This window comes from Bos indicus, chromosome 17, assembly GCF_029378745.1.
Source record: "Bos indicus isolate NIAB-ARS_2022 breed Sahiwal x Tharparkar chromosome 17, NIAB-ARS_B.indTharparkar_mat_pri_1.0, whole genome shotgun sequence".
NCBI lineage: Eukaryota > Metazoa > Chordata > Mammalia > Artiodactyla > Bovidae > Bos > Bos indicus.
In genome coordinates this window covers 64,691,001-64,710,161 of record NC_091776.1, presented here as the reverse complement: position 1 = coordinate 64,710,161, position 19,161 = coordinate 64,691,001, and the positions used below count along the sequence as shown (strand labels likewise).

Genomic DNA, 19,161 nt, shown 5'->3' with positions numbered 1-19,161 from the left:
CCCTTCCAGGGAGGAAATGGAGGCACAGAGAGGTTAGGTAACTTGCCCGAGGTTAACCAGCAGGAGGAGAGGATAAATCAATATTTGAACCCGGGAGGTTTGGATCTTACACTTGAACCCTAAGCACTACATCGTCTCAGTTCTCAGTGCACGGACAGTGTTCAGCACAGACCCTGGACCCCAGTAAGCACTTAGTGCGTGCTGGATATTATTATTAATATTGTAATCCTGTAGGAGAGAACAGAGGTGATGTGACTTGCCTTAGGTGACCCCGTTGCCGGGAGCACAGCCAGGAGCTGACTCCAGTTTGATTTCAAAATCTGTGCTGTTTCTGTTTCCCCCACCCCAGATTACAGAGGGTGTTGGGCTGGGCTTGAAAAAGGACACAGGAGATTTAGTCAGCATTTTTGGAAGCAACCGCTTCCCACCTCCTCCAGCAGAAGATGCAATCTATGCAGGTTATGGAGGGTCAGCTCTGGGTCAGACTGTGTGCTCATACTCAGCCTTATGTCTGTAGGAAGTATTAAACTCTTTTCCATAGGTGAAGAAACAGAGGCTCAGAGGGGTTAAAGGACTTGTCCCATGTCGCACAGGTGCCAAGTGGCAGAGCAGACTCCAACCCGACTCTTGTTTACATCCAAAGCTCTTCTTTTAAAAAAAAAAATTTTTTTTTTTTGTTTGTTCTTGGTTGTGCAGGGTCTTTGTTGCTGCATGTGCTTTGCTCTAGTTGCAGCTAGCGGGAGCTACTCTCTAGTAAGGGTGCCCGGGCTTCTCGCTGCAGAGCATGGCCTCTAGGACGAGCAGGCTTAGCTGCTCTGAAGCGTGTGGGGTCTTCCCAGATCAGGGATCAGACCATGTCTCCTGCATTGGCAGGTGGATTCTTTACCACTGAGCCACAAGTTCAGTTCAGTCGCTCAGTTATATTCGACTTTTTGTGATCCCATGGACTGCAGTACACCAGGCCTCCCTGTCTATCACCAACTCCTGGAGTTTACTCAAACTCAGGTCCATAGAGTCGATGATGCCATCCAACCACCTCATCCTCTGTCATCCCCTTCTCCTCATGCCTTCAATCTTTCCCACCATCAAGATCTTTTCAAATGAGTCAGCTCTTCACATCAGATGGCCAAAGTACTGGAGTTTCAGCTTCAGCATCAGCCCTTCCAATGAATATTCAGGACTGATTTCCTTTAGGATGGACTGGTTGGATCTCCTTGCAGTCCAAGGGACTCTCAAGAGTCTTCTCCAACACCACAGTTCAAAAGCATCAATTTTTCAGTTCTCAGCTTTCCATAGTCCAACTCTCACATCCATACATGACCACTGGGAAGACCATAGCCTTGACCAGATGGACCTTTGTTGACAAAGTAATGTCTCTGCTTTTTAATATGCTGTCTAGGTTGGTCATAGCTTTTCTTCCAAGGAGCAAACATCTTTTCATTTCATGGCTGCAGTCACCATCTGCAGTGATTTTGGAGCCCCCCAAAATAAAGTCTCTCACTGTTTCCATTGTTCCCCATCTATTTGCCATGAAGTGATGGGACCAGATGCCATGATCTTAGTTTTCTGAATATTGAGCTTTAAGCCAACTTTTCCCTCTCCTCTTTCACTTTCATCAAGAGGCTCTTTAGTTCTTCTTTGCTTTCTGCCATAAGTGTGGTATCATCTACATATCTGAAGTTATTGGTATTTCTCCCGGCAATCTTGATTCCAGCTTGTGCTTCATCCAGCCTGGCATTTCACATGATGTACTCTGCATAGAAGTTAAATAAACACAGTGACAATGTACAGCCTTGACATACTCCTTTCCCGATTTGCAACCAGTCTGTTATTCCATGTCCGGTTCTAACTGTTACTTAAAAAAGATCCAGAGCCACCAGGGAAGCCCCCAAAGCTCTTATTCTTAACCACTGAGCTATATTGTTCATTGTTCAGTCACTCAGTCATGTCCGACTCTTAATAGAATCCCAACTCCATTCATTCATTCATTCATTCTGTATTTATTGCATGTCTGTTTGCCTTGCCTGTGCTGGGAGATGGAGACACAAGAATGATTCAAGCACACTTTTTCTTTTTTTTGGTCTGAGGAATAGTCATACCCTCCAGGAGAAAGAAAGACAAGTAAAAAGATGAATTATATTTTAGAATATAACTTTTTTCTTGATTATCAAAGTCACATATGCTTATTGTAGAAAAATTAGAATACACAGCAAAAAGAGATAAAAGTTAAAATAGCCCAGAGGCCCACCATCCAACAACAGTCATGATCAACCCTGTTGAGGTATCACCTTTTTGGTCTTGTTTCCTCCCTTGTGGGTTTATTTCTAAAGAATTGTTGTTCGGTCACTAAGTCATGCCTGACTCTTTGCAATCTTATGGACTGCAAGCTTGAGGCTCCCCTGTCCGTCACCATCTCACAGAGTTGAGTCGGTGATTTCTAAACAATGGAACACTGTATATATATATATATATATATAGCATCATGTCATGCTTTCCCCCACTATGGCACTTTTTCATTTTGTTAAAAATTCTTCCACAGTGGGCCTAAATTCTTCATACTCTGAAAAAATAATGCCCAGTACTTGGAAAATTGTTTAGAAAGTGCTAAGGTGGGGTAAACCAGGGGACTCTGGGATCCCAAGGGAGGGATCCGGTTGGGTCATGGGGCTGTATCGTGCCTTCCTGAGGGGAGGAGATAGTTGAGCTGAGCCTGTTAGGATCCTTGGGCCCTGACCAAAGTGAAAGATGCGTCCCTTCTACCCCTAGGGAACCTAGATATGAGCAGGAATTCCAGGAATGCAATTTCCTGCACAAGGAAGCCCAGATAGCCCTGGAGTGATCCTCCTGAGGGACAACTTTCCAAGACAGTGAAGAGTCCCCAGCAGGAAAGTAACTGTTTCTCTTTTCCACAAAGAGCTCAACCTTCTGGTCAATTTTTTTTTCTTACAGTCAATTTTAAAAATACCCCTGTAGGGACTTCCCTGGTGGTCCAGTGGCTAAAACTCCATGCTCCCAATGATCGGCCAGGTCCGATCCCTGGTGGGAGAACTAGATCCCGCTGCAACTAAGAGTTAACCTGCCTCAGCTTAAAGATGGGCTTCCCTGGTGGCTCAGTGGTAAAGAATCTGCCTGCCAATGCAGAAGACACGGGGTCAATCCCTGGTCCGGGAAGACCCCACATGCCATGGAGTAACTAAGCCCATGTGCCACAGCTACTGAGCCTGTGCTCTACAGCCCGGGAGCCACAACTACAGAGCCCACGTGCCGCGACAACTGAAGCCCAAGCACCCTGGAGACCGTGCGTGACAACAAGAGAAGCTACCACGATGCGAAGCCGGAGTACCGCAACCAGAAAGAAAGCCTGCACAACAGCAAAGACCAAGCACAGCCAAAAATAAAATAAATAAATAAATTTCTTTCCAAAAGAAGAAAAAGGTCTTGTGTGCTGCAACTAAAGACCCAGAGCAGCCAAATAAATAAATAGTTTTTAAAAATATCCCCATATTGGTGTTCAAGGGCTGCTATAGCAAAGTACCATGAACTGGGTGGCTTGAAACAACAGAGATGTATTACCTTGCAATTCAGGAGGCTAAAAGTCCAACATCAAGACGGGCTCTCAAAGCCCCTGAGAGGGAATCTCTTGCAAGCCTTTTCCCCAGCTTCTGGCATCAGTGGGAACTCTTGGCCTTCCTTGCAGCTGTAAAACACCAGTTGTTGCCTCTGTTTTCACACGGTCTTCTCCTTGTGTCTCTGGGACTTCAGAGAGCTGCTTGCCACTTTCTTATAAGGACACCAGTCATGTTGGATGGGGACCCACCTACTCCAGTATCACCTCATAATTAATTACATCAGAAGTGACCCTATTTCCAAAGAAGGTCACATTCTGAGGTACTGGGCTTAGGACTTCAACTGATCTTTTTTTTATGAGGGGCACAGTTCAACCCAAAATACCTTTATGTTGGTTTTCTTTTTTTTTAATTTTCATTTCATTTCTTTGGCTGTGTCCGGTCTTGGCTGTGGCACGTGGGATCTTCATTACATCATGTGGGATCTTTGGTCACGGCGCACTGACTCTCTAGCTGTGGCATGGGCTCAGTGGTCGCAGCAAGCAGGTACTTGGTTGCCCCAAGGCACGTGGGATCTTATTTCCCCAACCAGAGATTGAACTTGCATCCCCTGCACTGCAAGGAGAATTCTTAACCCCTGGACCACCAGGGAAATCCTACACGCTTATGTTTTATTTCCACTTTTTAGGCAGGACCTTGAGTACTACAGCCAGCCTGCTTGCAATGGCAGGATTAGAACCCAGATCTGGTAGACTCTGAAACTGGTCCTTGAGGACACTGTAATACCTCCTGTCTGCAAATCTGCTCACAAACAATAAATAAGAGGAGTACAAATTAGCACATGTTTAGCTATCCTCTTAACAAATTACCTTTATTGAAGAGAACAACGTTGCTTGAAAAGGAAGATTAATTGAAGCAAAAGAGGGGGAAAAAAGGACAGGAAAGGGGGAAAAATAGTCAGGAAAGCTCTTTTCCAGATGCTTGTGTTCTCCTGGGCTCACCCCTCACTGGTTTCCGCGCTTGAGATAAATAGCAAGGCTGGGATGGGACTTTGCCATTTCAGCGATATTCGGATGGCTGCTCCGACGAGCTGATAGATTGTATGAACTCAGCCATTAATTCACCCTCGAGTGGCCTGTGAATTTTGTCCCTGTTTTACATACCCGACCTCCCCCTCATCTCCGGGAGATTCTGCCACTGCAGCAGAACTTGAGGAAAATCGGAAGTGGGTTGGATGGTAGCCCACCCCCTCCCACCCCGTCACCCCACCATGAGCTTATCTCTAACTGGGCGATAGAGCTCCGGCGACAGGGTTGCCGGTCGTGTTGGCCACAGCCTGCACTGAGGGTCAGGAGGGAAAGAGTCACCAGCCCTTCCTTGCCCGGGGCAAGGAGGAAACAGATTCAGTATCCGTTTCCTGACCCAAAGAGCTCAGCCCATCCGTCAGGTCACAGTATATAGCATGCCCAGGCTTCTCCAGAGCAGCCGTGAAGGGGACCGCAAGTCCCTTTTTCCCTCCTGTGGACAGAGGAAGAAGAGGAGGTTCATCTGTTCCCACATCAAGTCTTTGAGCGGCTGTTGTGTGGGTCATCTCAGCCTGTTGCCTGGTCTGGTGGGAGGGTTAGGGAAGGGATGGTACAGCATTTAAAAGCCCAGGCTTTGGGGCAGATGGACCTATGGTCAAGTATTAACTCCTCTTCCAAAAGACCCTCCGTCTCCCATCATTCCTCCAGGAAGGTCTCTCTGGCGGGATGGAGAAGCCTTTCTCCCAAGCCGAGACTAAGTGTGGTACACAAGAAAGGGCAGCCTAAATAGGGACATAGTCTGGGCTCCCCCAGCTGGGTGGACTCGAGCAACTTAGCTCGGCAGTCAGCATATTAGTCAGTGCTCCTGTGATGGCAGGTGACAAAAAACCCACCTTCAATCAGCTTCAGCCAAAGAAGAAAATGTAGTGTGTCTTGTCCCCAAACTACCGAAGAGCCTAGGTTGTCAAATGAATGAATTGTGCCATTCTCTTCCTAACTCTCATCTCTGCTTGCTTCTGACTTAGCTTGGTTCTCCTGCACAGACTGACTTTGTGCCAGGGATCTTGGCTGTTGGTAATTCTGGGCTTAGAAAATACCAGTGTCACAACTCAAGGGAGACAGGCTTCTTTCTCCCAGCTTTAATCTAAAAGAATCCAAAAGGTAGGTCCTGTGTCCTTCCCTGGAGCCATCAATCACTGGCTGGTGGCAGGTGAATATGATCGGCTCTTCCAAGGTCAGCGTCTCCCCAAGATGAGAGCAGGTAGGGGCTCCCCAGGTGGCACTAGTGGTACAAATCCGCCTGCCAGGGACGGAGGCGCAGGTTCCATCCCTGGCTCGGGAAGGTCCCCTGGACAAGGCAATGGCGACCCACTCCAGTAGTCTTGCCTGGAAAATCCCATGGACAGAGGAGCCTGGCAGGCGGGCTACAGTCCATGGGGGTTGCAAAGAGTGGGACATGAGTGAGCATGCACACGTGTGTGCAACAGAAGAACACAAGGACAGGGTGCTTTGAAGGCACAAAGAGTACCAGGACAGCCCACCCATTCACCCGTGTGTACATATGCTCACACACCTATTAATTTGATTATAAAACTCTCATCTAACACAATCCAAAATCCCACCTATAGTCAAATGCACCCACCCTCACCCTCTGGCGAGACCACCCATGGTCATAGTACTTCCAGCTCCAAGCCCAGCATTTCTGGGTTGTGAGCACTCATCTCCCTCAGGACTCAGTGTGGCACCTTATGATCCTGAGGCCTGTGGATCAAATGGAAGTGAAGCCTCCTCAAATGTACAATGGCTGGAGGACAGATCTGGGCTTAAATTTGAAGCGAGATGCTTCCAAGCCATAGGCACACAGACAGATTGCATCATTTCGAATTCTACTTAGAAACAAGTAAGATGGAGTAACATGAGTGGGGACCAGCCAGAAAGCATATACGTATGCCAGATACAAAGATTCACTTCTAAGACAGGGAGATGGGACAGTCATTAGGATCAGTCTCTTCATCTATAAGATGGATTAATAAGAAGGGTGTGAGGACCAAATCTTTCTAAATGAGGAATGGCACATAGTAGACAGCACATAGTAGGTACTCGATGCATATTCTCCCTCTCACACACACACAGCTTTTGACCTGATGACAATGACCTCATTCTGGCAAAATAAACAATGGCTCCCTCCCTTTCCCTTTCCCTTCCTCTCCTTCCTCCTTTTTCTTTCTCCTCCTGCCCATCCTTGGACACTCTGTCCTCTAGTGAACTATTGAACTAAGGTTACTTGCCAACCATGGCCCATGGAAGTTCTCTCTCCCAGCCCAGATGCAAACTTCACACACACACACACACACACACACACACACACACACACCCACCCCTCCCCGGGCCATGCTTCCCTCTGTGACACAGGAGAGTCATCCATTGTTGAACAAGCACAGGGACAAGATGTCGGCTTTTCCAGAGCTGTCACCGTCTGACGTCCCTGCTCCAGGGAGGCAATGTTTCTTTTAAAGATGGACTGTTTTTAGTTGACCAAATCACCTCTGTCTTATGAAAGAAATTCAAGGTGATCAGGGTTGAGACACATCTCCAGCGAGGCTGACAAATTCTGCACCTCCTAGGGCGGCGTTGAGGGGACACAATTTCTCCTTAACGAGCCTGTATCCTCTGCTAGACCCTGTTCTCCATCACGAGTTGGGGCAGGGGAGTGGCGAGGAGCCCACAGTTTAAATAGACAGCAGCCTAGGCCTGAACGAGATCAAGTGGCATGTAGCATTTTCCTCAATCATTCTCCAGGAGGGCCATTTAATTCCAAGGGCTGGCTGGGTCCTCAGGCTCACCTCCAGTGACTCCCAAATGCAAGAGCACTGGGTTGGGGTCCGATAGACCTAAATTTAAATCTTTATTCTACCGTCAGTTAGTTTCAGGTCTGGGACAGCTCACTTCACCTTTCTGGGCCTCTGTTCAATCATCTAAGAACAGAGTCTAAGCATGCCAGGAGCCACTGCACCTGGGTCATTGCAAAGGTCCCCGGATCCAAAGAGAAACCAGAGGGGCTTTCCTGGTGGTCCAGTGGCTAAGACTTCGCCTTCCAGCGCAGGGGACGCAGGTTTGATCCCCAGTCGGGGACAGGAGCTCTAAGATCCCACATGCCTTCCGGTGAGAAACCAAAACATAAAACAGAAACAATATTGTCACACATTCAATAAAGACTTTAAAATGGTCCACAGCAGGAAAAAAAAAAGTCTTTAAAAAAAGAAAAAGCAGAGAGAAACAAGGAGGGCAGTAGTTCAGAACATGGGCTCTGCAGCCAGGTTGCCTGGGTCCAAACCCAGCCCCATGGGTATAAGCTGTGTTTCCTTGGGCTGCTGACTTAGCCTCTCGGGGCCTCAGTTTCCTCTTCTACATTGATGGGGAATATTAATAATTCCCTCACAGGCTCATTCTAAGGATCCACAGAGACAGTATGAGTAAAGCACTTAGCAAAGTGCATGTCCAAATTAATAATGATTGTAAGAACCCACGGGAAAAGCCGTGATAGACTGTAAAGTACCGTCTTCGTGTACTATTTACCATGACGTGTAAGAACACACGTACTAATCTAAGAAAACTAAGTGAATGGTGTATCATTGGATGGTTGTTTAACATAATTCAAGATTTTCCTCTGAGGGACTCCCAGGGTGGTCCAGAGTTTAAGACTTTCCTCTTGCAGTGCAGTGGGTGTGAGTTCGGTCCCTGGTTGAGAAGCTAAGATCCCACCTGCCTCACGGCCAAAAACCCAAAACAGAAAGCAGAAGCCATATTGTAGCAAATTCAATAAAGACTTTATAAAAATGATCCACATCAAACAGAATCTTTAAAAAAAATTTTTCCTTCTGGATGAAAGCCTTTACCTTGGCTCACAAGGTGGGAAAAGTGGGAAGAACTTCAAACAGCGCCGTGAATGGCTGGTTTCTTATGCCACTCACCTTAACGACGTGCCTATTATATGCAAGACCCTGTGGAGGACATGTTTATGCAGATAAGTCCATTTTAACCTCACTGGCCTGATATTTTCATCCCCACAGTGAAGGAAACTGGGCCTCAGAGAGATTAAGCGGCCCAAATGCTCTGGAATGTCCCCAAAGTGAGACAGTGATTTGGATATTGAGGTGTCCAAGTCCAGTGTTCCTTCCAAGAAAAAAAATAACCTTAAGTCATCTTGTAGAAATGACGGCAGGCTGTCAACGGATCAAGCTCTTCAGAGCTGTCTTAATAAGAGTCCCGTGTGCTTGGCACTTAGGGAATGAGGCTAGCTCGGGTTGCTGGGTGCCCAGTTGCCATCAGTAGAGCCCAGGGGTGTGCCCTTAACCCTGGCTATGCAAGGTCCCTTCCTCCCCTCTGTTGGCCTCCAAGGCCCACAGCCTTACCCACGGGACTCCACTGCCCCCGTAGACCAAGCTCTGCCAGTGCACACGAGTTTCAGGCTCTCTTGTTTCCACTTTACTGCTCAGAGGAAGGAACTGGTACCAAGAGGTCAACAAAGCCACATAGCCAGAGGCATACTCATCACTTCTGAAACGCTTTCAGCTTTGTCTCCTTCCCCCACCACCCCAGATCTTACTTTTCTCATCTTCCCAAAGCTAAGTACATTGGCTGCTACCTGGATGACACCCAGAGCCGGGCCCTTCGAGGCGTGTCCTTTTTCGACTACAAAAAGATGACCGTCTTCCGTTGCCAGGACAACTGTGCAGAACGGTAGGGTCCCAGGCTCCCTGCATTCAGACCTCTTCTTTTGCAGCTTCCTACCTGTGGTGGTCTTTCTTTTTTTCCGTGGGAGGGCATATGAAGGATGCATATGAAGGACTTTAAGGGAAGGGTGAGGCAACGGTGTGTGTGTGTGTGGGCATGCGTGTGCACATTCTCTTGCCTGAAAAATCCCATGGACGGAGGAGCCTGTCTCATGGACGCTGGAGATCAAGAGTAGGGAGTTGGTCTGTAGGAATCTGTGTGCAGTTATGTGAGGCTGTGCCTAGGTGTGAGTTTACAGTGTACACTCTGCAGAGTGATATGTTTGTGAGCTTAATGCCAACATCGAATTGCCTTTAAATAATAGTGGCTGTGAGTGCTGGAGTCTCTGTGGATATGCTGGCAAGGGTCCAGAATTGTGGGGAAAGCACGAGTGTTTACGTGCTGGCGAGTGTGAGTCTGTGGGCGTGAGGCTTGTGAGATGCCTGTGGGAAAGCTGAGGTGGGAGCCTGCAATCAGGGATATTTTGTGGTTCCCCAGTCAAGAGACTGTTCGTTCCTGCCCCAGGGAGAAACGCTCACCTGTCCAGGCAATGTTTTCCAATCTAAGGAGAAAACAATGTTCTCGATGAGAACAGGCCCTACGGGGAGGGAGCTGACGTTTAGAGAGTAGACAGACCCCAGGGGACGGCGAGGGGGGACCCTGGGGCCAGGCCTGGGAACAGCCCTGCTGTCCGGGAGGCACCGAGCAGTGAGCAGACCTGCCCTCCCCCATGCCCTGGGACCCTGGCCCGTGGCGGTTTGCAGGAGGCCTCTAACATGCTGACCTTCAGACTCGAGCCTGATGCCTCTGGAGGTCACAAGCTCTGGAAGAGCTTGGCTGCATGGCTGGAGAGGAAATGGGCAAGTGGGTGGCCAAGGGACCCTTCCCTCTCTCCCTGATTGGGAAACACTGTCTGCTTTATAATCAGTTTCCAGAACAGTCCACCATCAAAATCCTGAACACAGGACCACCTTCAGCTTAGGAGAGACTCCCAGCTCTCTAGGATATTGATTGATTAATTTATTTATTGGACTGTGGGGAGACGGAGGTAAATGGCAGGGCATGGCCTCAGAGGGGTCTTGTGGGGGCTGAAGAATTAGTATTTGCCAAGCAAATGTTTGAGAACAACGCCTGGCAGACAGCACGTGTAAGCTCTTGCTGTTCTGCGGCCCAAGCCTGCTCATGCTTCTGTCCCCCGACTAGCTGGGGAGCTCCTTGGAGGCAGGGCCTTGGCTGACTCACCTCTGGCTCTATCTGGAAGCACGTGTGGGCTGCCAACAAGCGTGTGAGGAACCAAACTGAACTACGCAAGTTGATCTGACTCATGTTCTGAAGCTCAGTCTTGGCTGTCGCCTCCTGAGAAGTCTCTCCTGGCACCCCAGGCATGTTGGGCCCCTCCTGCATTTCCACCATCGGCGATATATTCCATCTCACCCTCATCTCACTGTGCAGCCCTTTTCTAGTTATGTGCTTGTCTCTGCATCCAAGCTGTGAGCTCCAGGACGCGCGTGTCAGCATCAGCCGGGACGTGAAAGTCGCTGTCGTGTCCGACTTTTGCAACCCCATGGACTATACAGTTCATGGGATTCTCCAGGTCAGAATACTGGAGTGGGTAGCCTTTCCTTTGTCCAGGGGATCTTCCAAACCCAGGGATTGAACCCAGATCTCTGGCATTGCAGGCAGGTTCTTTAACAGCTGAGCCACAAGGGAAGCCCAAGAATACTGGAGTGGGTAGCCTATCCCTTCTCCAGCAGATCTTCCGGACCCTTGAATCGAACTGGGTCTCTTGCATTGCAGGCAGATTCTTTACCAACTGAGCTATCAGGGAAGCTCACCTGAGATCTTTCAAAACAAACTGCTGGGCCCCACCCCATCCCCAATTTTCGATTTGCTGGGTTTGAGGTGGAGTCCAAGAATTTGCATTTTTAACAAGTTCCCAGATGATACTGGATGCTGCTGGTCCCGGGACCATGGTTGGAGCCCCGCTGCTCTGACTTTCACATCCAGCTGGGAAACTTTCAAAGCTCCTGCTGTCCAGTAGTGGTCCTTCCATCAGTGCGTCCAGTTATACGTGATGGGCCCAGGGACACCTGAGAACCAAGGCTTCGGAGAGACAGAGAGGTGGAAGAAGGAGGCTGACCCAGCCCCAGGATGCCCAGATAGTTTAAGATGCTCCTGCTGCATCTGCAATTTGTTTTGGGGGCTCCAAAGTCACTGCAGATGGTGACTACAGCCATGAAATTAAGATGCTTGCTTCTTGGAAGAAAAGCTATGACCAACCTAGATAGCATATTCAAAAGCAAAGACATTACTTTGCCAACAAAGGTCCATCTAGTCAAAGCTGTGGTTTTTCCAGTAGTCATCTACGGATGTGAGAGTTGGACTATGGAAAGCTGAGAACCGAAGAGTTGATGCTTTTAAACTGGTGCTGGAGAAGACTCTTGAGAGTCCCTTGGACTGCAAGGAGATCCAACCAGTCCATCCTAAAGATCAGTCCTGAATATTCATTGGAAGGACTGATGTTGAAGCTGAAACTCCAATACTTTGGCCACCTGATGGGAAGAACTGACTCATAGGAAAAGACCCTGATGGTGGGAAAGATTGAAAGCATGAGGAGAAGGGGATGACAGAGGATGAGATGGTTGGATGGCATCACTGACTTGATGGACATGAATTTGAGCAAGCTCCAGGAGTTGGTGAAGGACAGGGAAGCCTGGCGTGTTGCAGTCCATGGGATTGCAAAGAGTCGGACACGACTAAGTGACTGAACTGAACTGAACTGCATTTGCAAGGAGATCAAACCAGTCAGTCCTAAAGGAAATCAACCCTGAGTATTCATTGGGACGACTAATGCTGAAGCTGAAGCTCCAATAGTTTGGCCACCTGATGTGAAGAGCTGACTCAATGGACATGAGTTTGAGCAAACTCCAGGAGACAGTGAAGGACAGGGAAGCCTGGCGTGCTACAGTCCATGGGGTTGCAGAGTTAGACACAACTGAGCAACTGAACAACAATTGCATCTGCCTAGGTGACCCTGTGGTTGCATGCCACCCTGAGTAGTTGAGATGTTCAGAGACATGAGTCTGGGTGGGTCTGTGTCTCCAGCTAGCCCCCGGAAGGCATGAGCTGACACCTCCTGTAAGTCCAGTCTTGCAGGACCAGTAATTTGCAGGCTGCCCCCCGCCCCCAGGAACCTTTCTCAATTCTGGAACATCCTCAGAGAATGCAGTGGGCAAGAGGGCTGAGCAGAGGTTGTCCTACTCCCCTCCCTGCCACTACTTCATACCCATCCCTGGAGCCAGAACAAGCAATTCCCTTCTCATCTGTTTACAGACGGATCCTTACCAAGAGTCCTTTTTAGGAAATGATTCCATAGCTGTGAAAAAAAAAAGGAAAATGTTGCAGTGCCTGGATTTCTTTTTTGTTTTAAGGAAAGGAGTTTTTTTACTTGGCTGGATATGTGACCTTGGTTTTCCAGAGAGATGTGAGAGTCCCCTGCCCCCTCTCCTGGGCCTGACTTCTCTCAGGGGACATAGAGGTATCACCCCTGGGTGGTGTTTCCCGGAACAAAGGGGTTAGACTCTGCACCCATGCTTGGCTCCTGGCTGTGGACAGGGAGACCGGAGAGTAGGGAGGGCAGAGGGACCACAGGACCGACCCATGCTTGGCTCCTGGCTGTGGACAGGGAAGACCGGAGAGTAGAGAGGGCAGAGGGACCACAGGACCGACCCATGCTTGGCTCCTGGCTGTGGACAGGGAAGACCAGAGAGTAGAGAGGGCAGAGGGACCACAGGACCGACCCGTGCTTGGCTCCTGGCTGTGGACAGGGAAGACTGGAGAGTAGGGAGGGCAGAGGGACCACAGGACCGACCCGTGCTTGGCTCCTGGCTGTGGACAGGGAAGACCGGAGAGTATTGAGGGCAGAGGGACCACAGGACCGACCCATGCTTGGCTCCTGGCTGTGGACAGGGAGACCGGAGAGTAGGGAGGGCAGAGGGACCACAGGACCGGAAGGGTGTGGTGTGTGTCGGGGGTGCTGAAGGTGTATGTGGGGGGGTGCGACTGTGACGTGCTGTGTCTGTGTGGCGAGGTGTAGAGGGGGTGTGAGGCCTCAGGCAGGGAGGGAAGCCAGTGGTCTCCCTGGGGTCTCGTCCCCTCCTTGAGTCTCCCTGCCTGCCCCGCCCCAACCCAGGACCTCGCTGTAATCCTTCTTGGCTTCTTCCCCATTGCACCTGCAAGACTTTCAGACTCCTCAGCCTCCAAGACTTTCTCAGGGTCTCCTAATTCTCGATCTTGATGTCCCTTGGAGCACCCCTGTCCCCTAGATCTCCTTAGGTCTCCCTGACCCCCACAGCCTTCCTTGTTTTCCCCCTCCTGCTTCCAGGAAAATAAGGAGAGCCCCCCACCCCAGTCTCCTCCTTTCCCTGGGGTCTCCCCATCTCCTGAAGCCTCTTGTCTACCCGCTGTCCACTGTGGATGGGTCTCCTGTCCCCTGACGTCCCCTCTTTCCTCCCCCAGGGGGTCTCTCTGTCATCCCACCTTCAGCATCTGTAGCCCCATCTCCCCCAGGACCTCTGAGTCCCCAGAGCCGACCCATCCCCTGGGACCTCCTCCCTGGCCACGACTCCCTGCCCTCCCTGGGGGTCTCCATGGGGGCAGGCACCCTGGCCTGACAGCAGCCTCCCCCAGGGGTTACCTGTACGCTGGGCTGGAGTTCGGCGCCGAGTGCTACTGCGGCCACAAGATCCAGGCGGCAAACGTGAGCGAGGCGGAGTGTGACATGGACTGCAAGGGCGAGCGGGGCAGCGTGTGCGGCGGAGCCAACCGCCTGTCCGTCTACCGGCTGCAGCTGGCCCAAGAGTCAGCCCGCAGGTGTACGTGAGTCAGCCCCTCCCCTCGCCGCCCCTCGCCCACCCGCGCCCCCCACCCCTCCTGAGCCCTCGGGCGCCCCCCGCCACCAGACACCACCACCCTGCCCCAGCCTCGCCTCCAGCCAAACCCTTCTTCCCCCTCCACAGACACCGAAAGCCTGACCTGGCCTGTCCTTCCTGACTGGCTGAGAGCAGGTTGTCCCTAACGATGGTGATGATGATACTGACAACAGCAAACGCTCCATCGTTTCCGAAGTGCCTTCTTTGCAAGAGCACACGTGGTCCTCACGATGGCCCTCCAAACTGCAGTTATTCACCCACTTTACAGATGAGGAGACTGAGGCTCGCTGTCACACAAGCAGCAGAGGATTTAAACCAACTCCAGAGCTTCTCTCTTAATTTTTCTCTTTTGGCCGTGCCATGTAGCACGTGGGATTTTCGTTCCCTGGTGGGGGATTGAACCCAGGCCGCCTGTACTGAAGCATGGAGTTAACCACTGAACTGCCAGGGAAGTCCCATAGCTTATGCCTTTAATGCTCCCATAGAGATGATTTCCAGATGGCGCTAGTGGTAAAGAACCGGCCTGCCAATGCAGGAAATGTAAGAGGCAAGGGTTCGATCCCTGGGTTGGGAAGATGCCCTGGAGGAGGGCATGGCAACCCACTCCAGTGTTCTTGCCTGGAGAATCCCGTGGACCGAGGAGCCCGGCAGGCTACAGTCCACAGGGTCGAGAAGAGTTGGACACAACCGAAGTGACTTAGCACTCATGCATGCAGAGGCAATTTATCCCTCACTTGCCAATGTTTTGGTCTTATGAGAAAAACTCTCCAGTTTTCAGACTGAGGGAGGGAAGGGTGTGGTTAGGCGAGGACAGGAGCCACCCCTCCTCTGTGGATATTGTCGCAGTGTTCCTTCTCTGGATGTTTAATAGCAGTTAATGTTTGTTTCTCAAGCATCTGCTGTGCGCCGGGCACTGTACGAAGCCCATTGCAAGTCTGATTTTGTTTCCCTTACTTACAGACTTTTCAGGCAGTTGCCATGGTTAATCATCTCCATTTTACAGTGAGGAAACCGAGGCTTAATGAATTTAAGTAAGCCTGCCCAAGGTCACACAGCCTTGTGACCTCAGAGCTGACATTCAGACCGACAAGCAGAGCTAATGGCCTTGACAAAACAGAAGGCTGAGGTTTGTCCTGGGTACTCTTCTGATGCGGTCCTGAGGTGGAAACAGGAATCCAGAACTACAAATCTCGAATTTGAACATGCTGGGGAATCCCAGGGAGATCTTGTTAAAATGCAGACTCTGATTCAGCTTTCCAAGGAGGTCCTAGGTGATGCTAGGCTGCTGGTCCATGGACCACACCTTGAATAATAAGGCCTTAGACCTCAGTGGAGCTGACAAGGTCCGCCCAGAATGTAGGCCTTCCCCCTCAGGTGGACTTGGCAGAACCCTAATGCCCGTGTGCATGCAGCGAAAGGCCTCTTCCGTGTGAATATCATCAGTGATAAAAATTCATTGCTGGTTTCCTTGATAATGTGTTGTTTTCCAAGCCCTATGCTTTTGAAGCTCTGCTCACGCTTTGCTCTGCAGCAGGGTCAAGGGTGCCGCCAATTTGCAAAACAGCTGATTTCTAGAAACGGAGGTACCGTCTCCCTGTCCATCGTGGCCTCAGTTCCCCCAGGTCTGAGGGCCCGGCTGGCAGAGGACACAGTGGGTATGTGAAATCCGGGCTGGAAAATGTCCGCACAGCGAGTTTCTGGTTTGGCCATTAGGGTAGTGAGGTTTTGATTTGACGGCAGAGTCATCGTCCCCAGTACTGATCTCTTTACTTTTATCTGTTTATTTTCGGCTGTGCTGAGTCTCCCTTGCCACACGCGGGTTTTCTTTACTTGTGGTGAGCGGCGGCTGCTTTTTGTCGCAATGCATGGATTTCTCATTGCCATGGCCACTCTGGTTCGGAGCATGGACTCTAGGTAGTTGTGGCTCGTAGGCTCCAGAACGAGGGCTCAGGAGTTGTGACACATGGGCTTAGTTGCTCTGTGGCATGTGGAATCTTCCCGCAGGCCAAGGATCGAACCCGTGTCCCCTACATTGGCAGGCAGATTCTTTACCACTGAATCGCCAGGGAGGCCCACTACTGATTCTCTTTATGCCAGTATTCACATTATTTGGATGGCAACTTTGACCATGAGAAGAGATGACCTTAGAGTTATGTGTATTTAGAGGGAAAGCTGCAGCCACTAGAACATTCTGGTGAATGATGCTGAGCTAGATAACAAGAATTGGGCGGTGTATGTCATCAGCCGCTCTCAGCCAGACCTCCTTTTGCTTAATGTTCAGAGTGGCTGGGTAATATGAACATTCTCCTGTCTGTCTTCTCTCTGTCTCTCTGTCTCTGTTTCTGTCTCCTGCTCTCCTCCCCGCCACACACACACATCCTCAGATACACACACTATTAAGATCACCAGGTATAATAACAGTCTCATGCTATAGCCTACCAGGTTCCTCTGTTCATGAAATTCTCCAGGCAAGAATACTGGAGTGGGTTTCCATTTCCTCCTCCAGGGGATCTTCCCAACCCATGGATCAAACCCAGGTCTCCTGCATTGGCAGGCAGATTCTCTAACCACTGAGCCACTTAAGAAGCCCAAGCAATATAGTCTCATGGACCATCAAAGATTTTTTTTTTCAATTACCTGAAATGTAAAAGCCTCAACACACATAAACCATGAGATCCTCTTACAGTCAGATGTGTTTTGCCCTGGTAGCAGTGAGGGGGTGGGCTGATTGGGTGGTTGCTGGTAAGAGACCCCTGAGGCTGCTGGGAATGCTGCTGTGCCCCTCAGCTCACCCACCTCTGCAGTGGTATTCTGTTCCATCTGAGAAAGGAACGTTCCATCCATACATTCAATATGGGGAACCCATTCACTTCTACCAAGAGAGGAGACCCGGAGTCTAAGCCCACCCCAGTTGTTCTGAATTGTCACTGTGCAAGGTTGGAACTTGGGCACCTCCAGCAGGAGACTACAGAAAGGAATCTAAGCCTTGCTAACCTCAAGGCTACTGTGGCTGAGATGAGAATGGAAGTGGTCTGGATAAGGAGACAGATGGTTGGTCAAGTTGGAACTCCTCGTGGGCTCCCAGTTGGCAACATGGTATTGGGAGAGAGCATGAGGACTGTTCATTGAACCAAAACACTTGGTGAGCTCCCGTGGCTTAGGCTTGGAGAGGAGAATGGGTAATAAAAAAATAAAGCATAGTCCCTGCTCTCAAGGAGGTCACCGTCTAGTGGACAGGCAGACCCAAGACCAGTCGGGTCTGTTCAAGTGGGCAAGGGGGTGGTGACGTACATATAGGAGCCAAGAAAGCAACATTTGAGCCAAATCTCATTCTAAGATTTCCAGGTGAAAGGAAGAGTCACATATCCAGCTGAGAGCAAAAATCCAGGATCAGCAAAGGTTACGTTTGGTGACCTATTAGAAGCACCTTCCTTGCTTGTGTTCTATTTTGCAGCTTTAGAAACTGAGGCTGAAAAAGCACAAGTGGCCAGACTGAACAGCCCCGGGGACGGCTCTACAGAAGAAGGCTGACTGCTTAGGGCCTTGAAAGACACACAGGATTTTGCCTGGTGTGAAGAGGAGGATATTCAGACTCGAGACACATTGCCAGAGGGCAGGGGACAAATCAGGGCAGAAGGAGCAGAGTGTGCCAACGCCAAGAGTTACTTTTAGTGGGCAATGGGCAGGCCTGACGTTCTCAGGGCCACAGAGCTTGTCAGGGACTGAACTTAGGCTGGGACCCAGTTCTCTGACTCCCGCTATGGGTTCTAATGCGATATAGCGCTGCAAACACCCTGGCCTTGTGTTGAGTTCCAGACCCCATGCCTCTCCCTTGGAAATGCTGCTTGGTCTGACCTACCTCCTTTCTTCCCTGACCCCTGATCTCTCCTTCTGCCCTGTGTCCTGTCTCTACACAACACAGACTATCCGGAGTCTTTGCTATGGCTCAATGACATGCTTGGTTTCCCATTCCTGAGATCTGATTTATACACAAATAAGTTAGAAAGGGAGGTCTTCCACCACATGACACTGGCATGTATTCCTTTAGGCAGGGCAATGAGCAAGTGCTCCAGGAAACAGGGGTGGTAGAAACCAGGTTCCATTTGTAGAGTCATTAGTTTGTATTAACACTGTGCCCTAATTGTGTTTCCCAGGGCAGTGGCACAGAACTCTTAATGATTGTGAAGATCCAAAGGAGGCTTACTGTCTCTTAAGCACCCCTCTGGTGGGGTGTTGGCCTTGCATGGGGTGTCAGCCTTGTGTGGGGAGGCAGCCTCGTGTGGCGAGCCGGCCTCTGTGTCTCTGAGGTGATGGAATGCTCCTACAGTAGTGAGAGCATTAAAAGACTGGCAGAGCAAATGTCTGCAGGAACCCTGCTATTCTCCCTTGACACAGACTCTCGGGCACAGGGACTCTTTGCCCTTGTTACAAAAGGACCGAGAAATGGACTTCCTTCTTGGTTGGATTACATTTTTCACAGCCGTTTGCTAAATGTGTCAGCAAGTGCGGCTTCTCCTCCCAGGGGCAGAGACCTGCTGGTGATTTGAGAATATTATGGCTTTATAGGGTGTTGCAAGAAATTCCATTTGCCTGAAAGATTCTTGCAAGATTTCCTTTGCAAGGTTCACTAGAATTACACGGAATACAGAAGTATGTGGTGCCCATGGGTGGCTGTCCATGGTGCTGACCATCCTTCAGAGCTGCCTAAAACCCCCATGGGCTTTATGGGGGCTCAGTGGTAAAGAATCCACCTGCCAATGCAGGTTTGATCCCTGGGGAGGGAAGATCCCCTGGAGAAGGAAATGGCAACCCTCTTGAGCATACTTGCCTGAGGAATCTCATGAACAGAGGAGATCTCATGAACAG

The 19,161-nt window shown here is 50.1% G+C and overlaps 1 protein-coding gene across 6 annotated transcripts in view; it reads left to right on the top strand.

Moving 5' to 3' along the window:
- Window positions 1–19,161, top strand: part of WSCD2 (WSC domain containing 2) — a 115,416-nt gene that overhangs the window by 67,205 nt on the left and 29,050 nt on the right. For all 6 annotated transcript variants that reach the window (XM_019978031.2, XM_070769736.1, XM_070769738.1 and 3 more), the window contains 2 exons: window positions 9,217–9,331; window positions 14,054–14,238. In XM_019978031.2, the coding sequence (XP_019833590.2) occupies window positions 9,217–9,331; window positions 14,054–14,238 (300 nt within the window). The remainder of the gene's footprint in view (window positions 1–9,216; window positions 9,332–14,053; window positions 14,239–19,161) is intronic.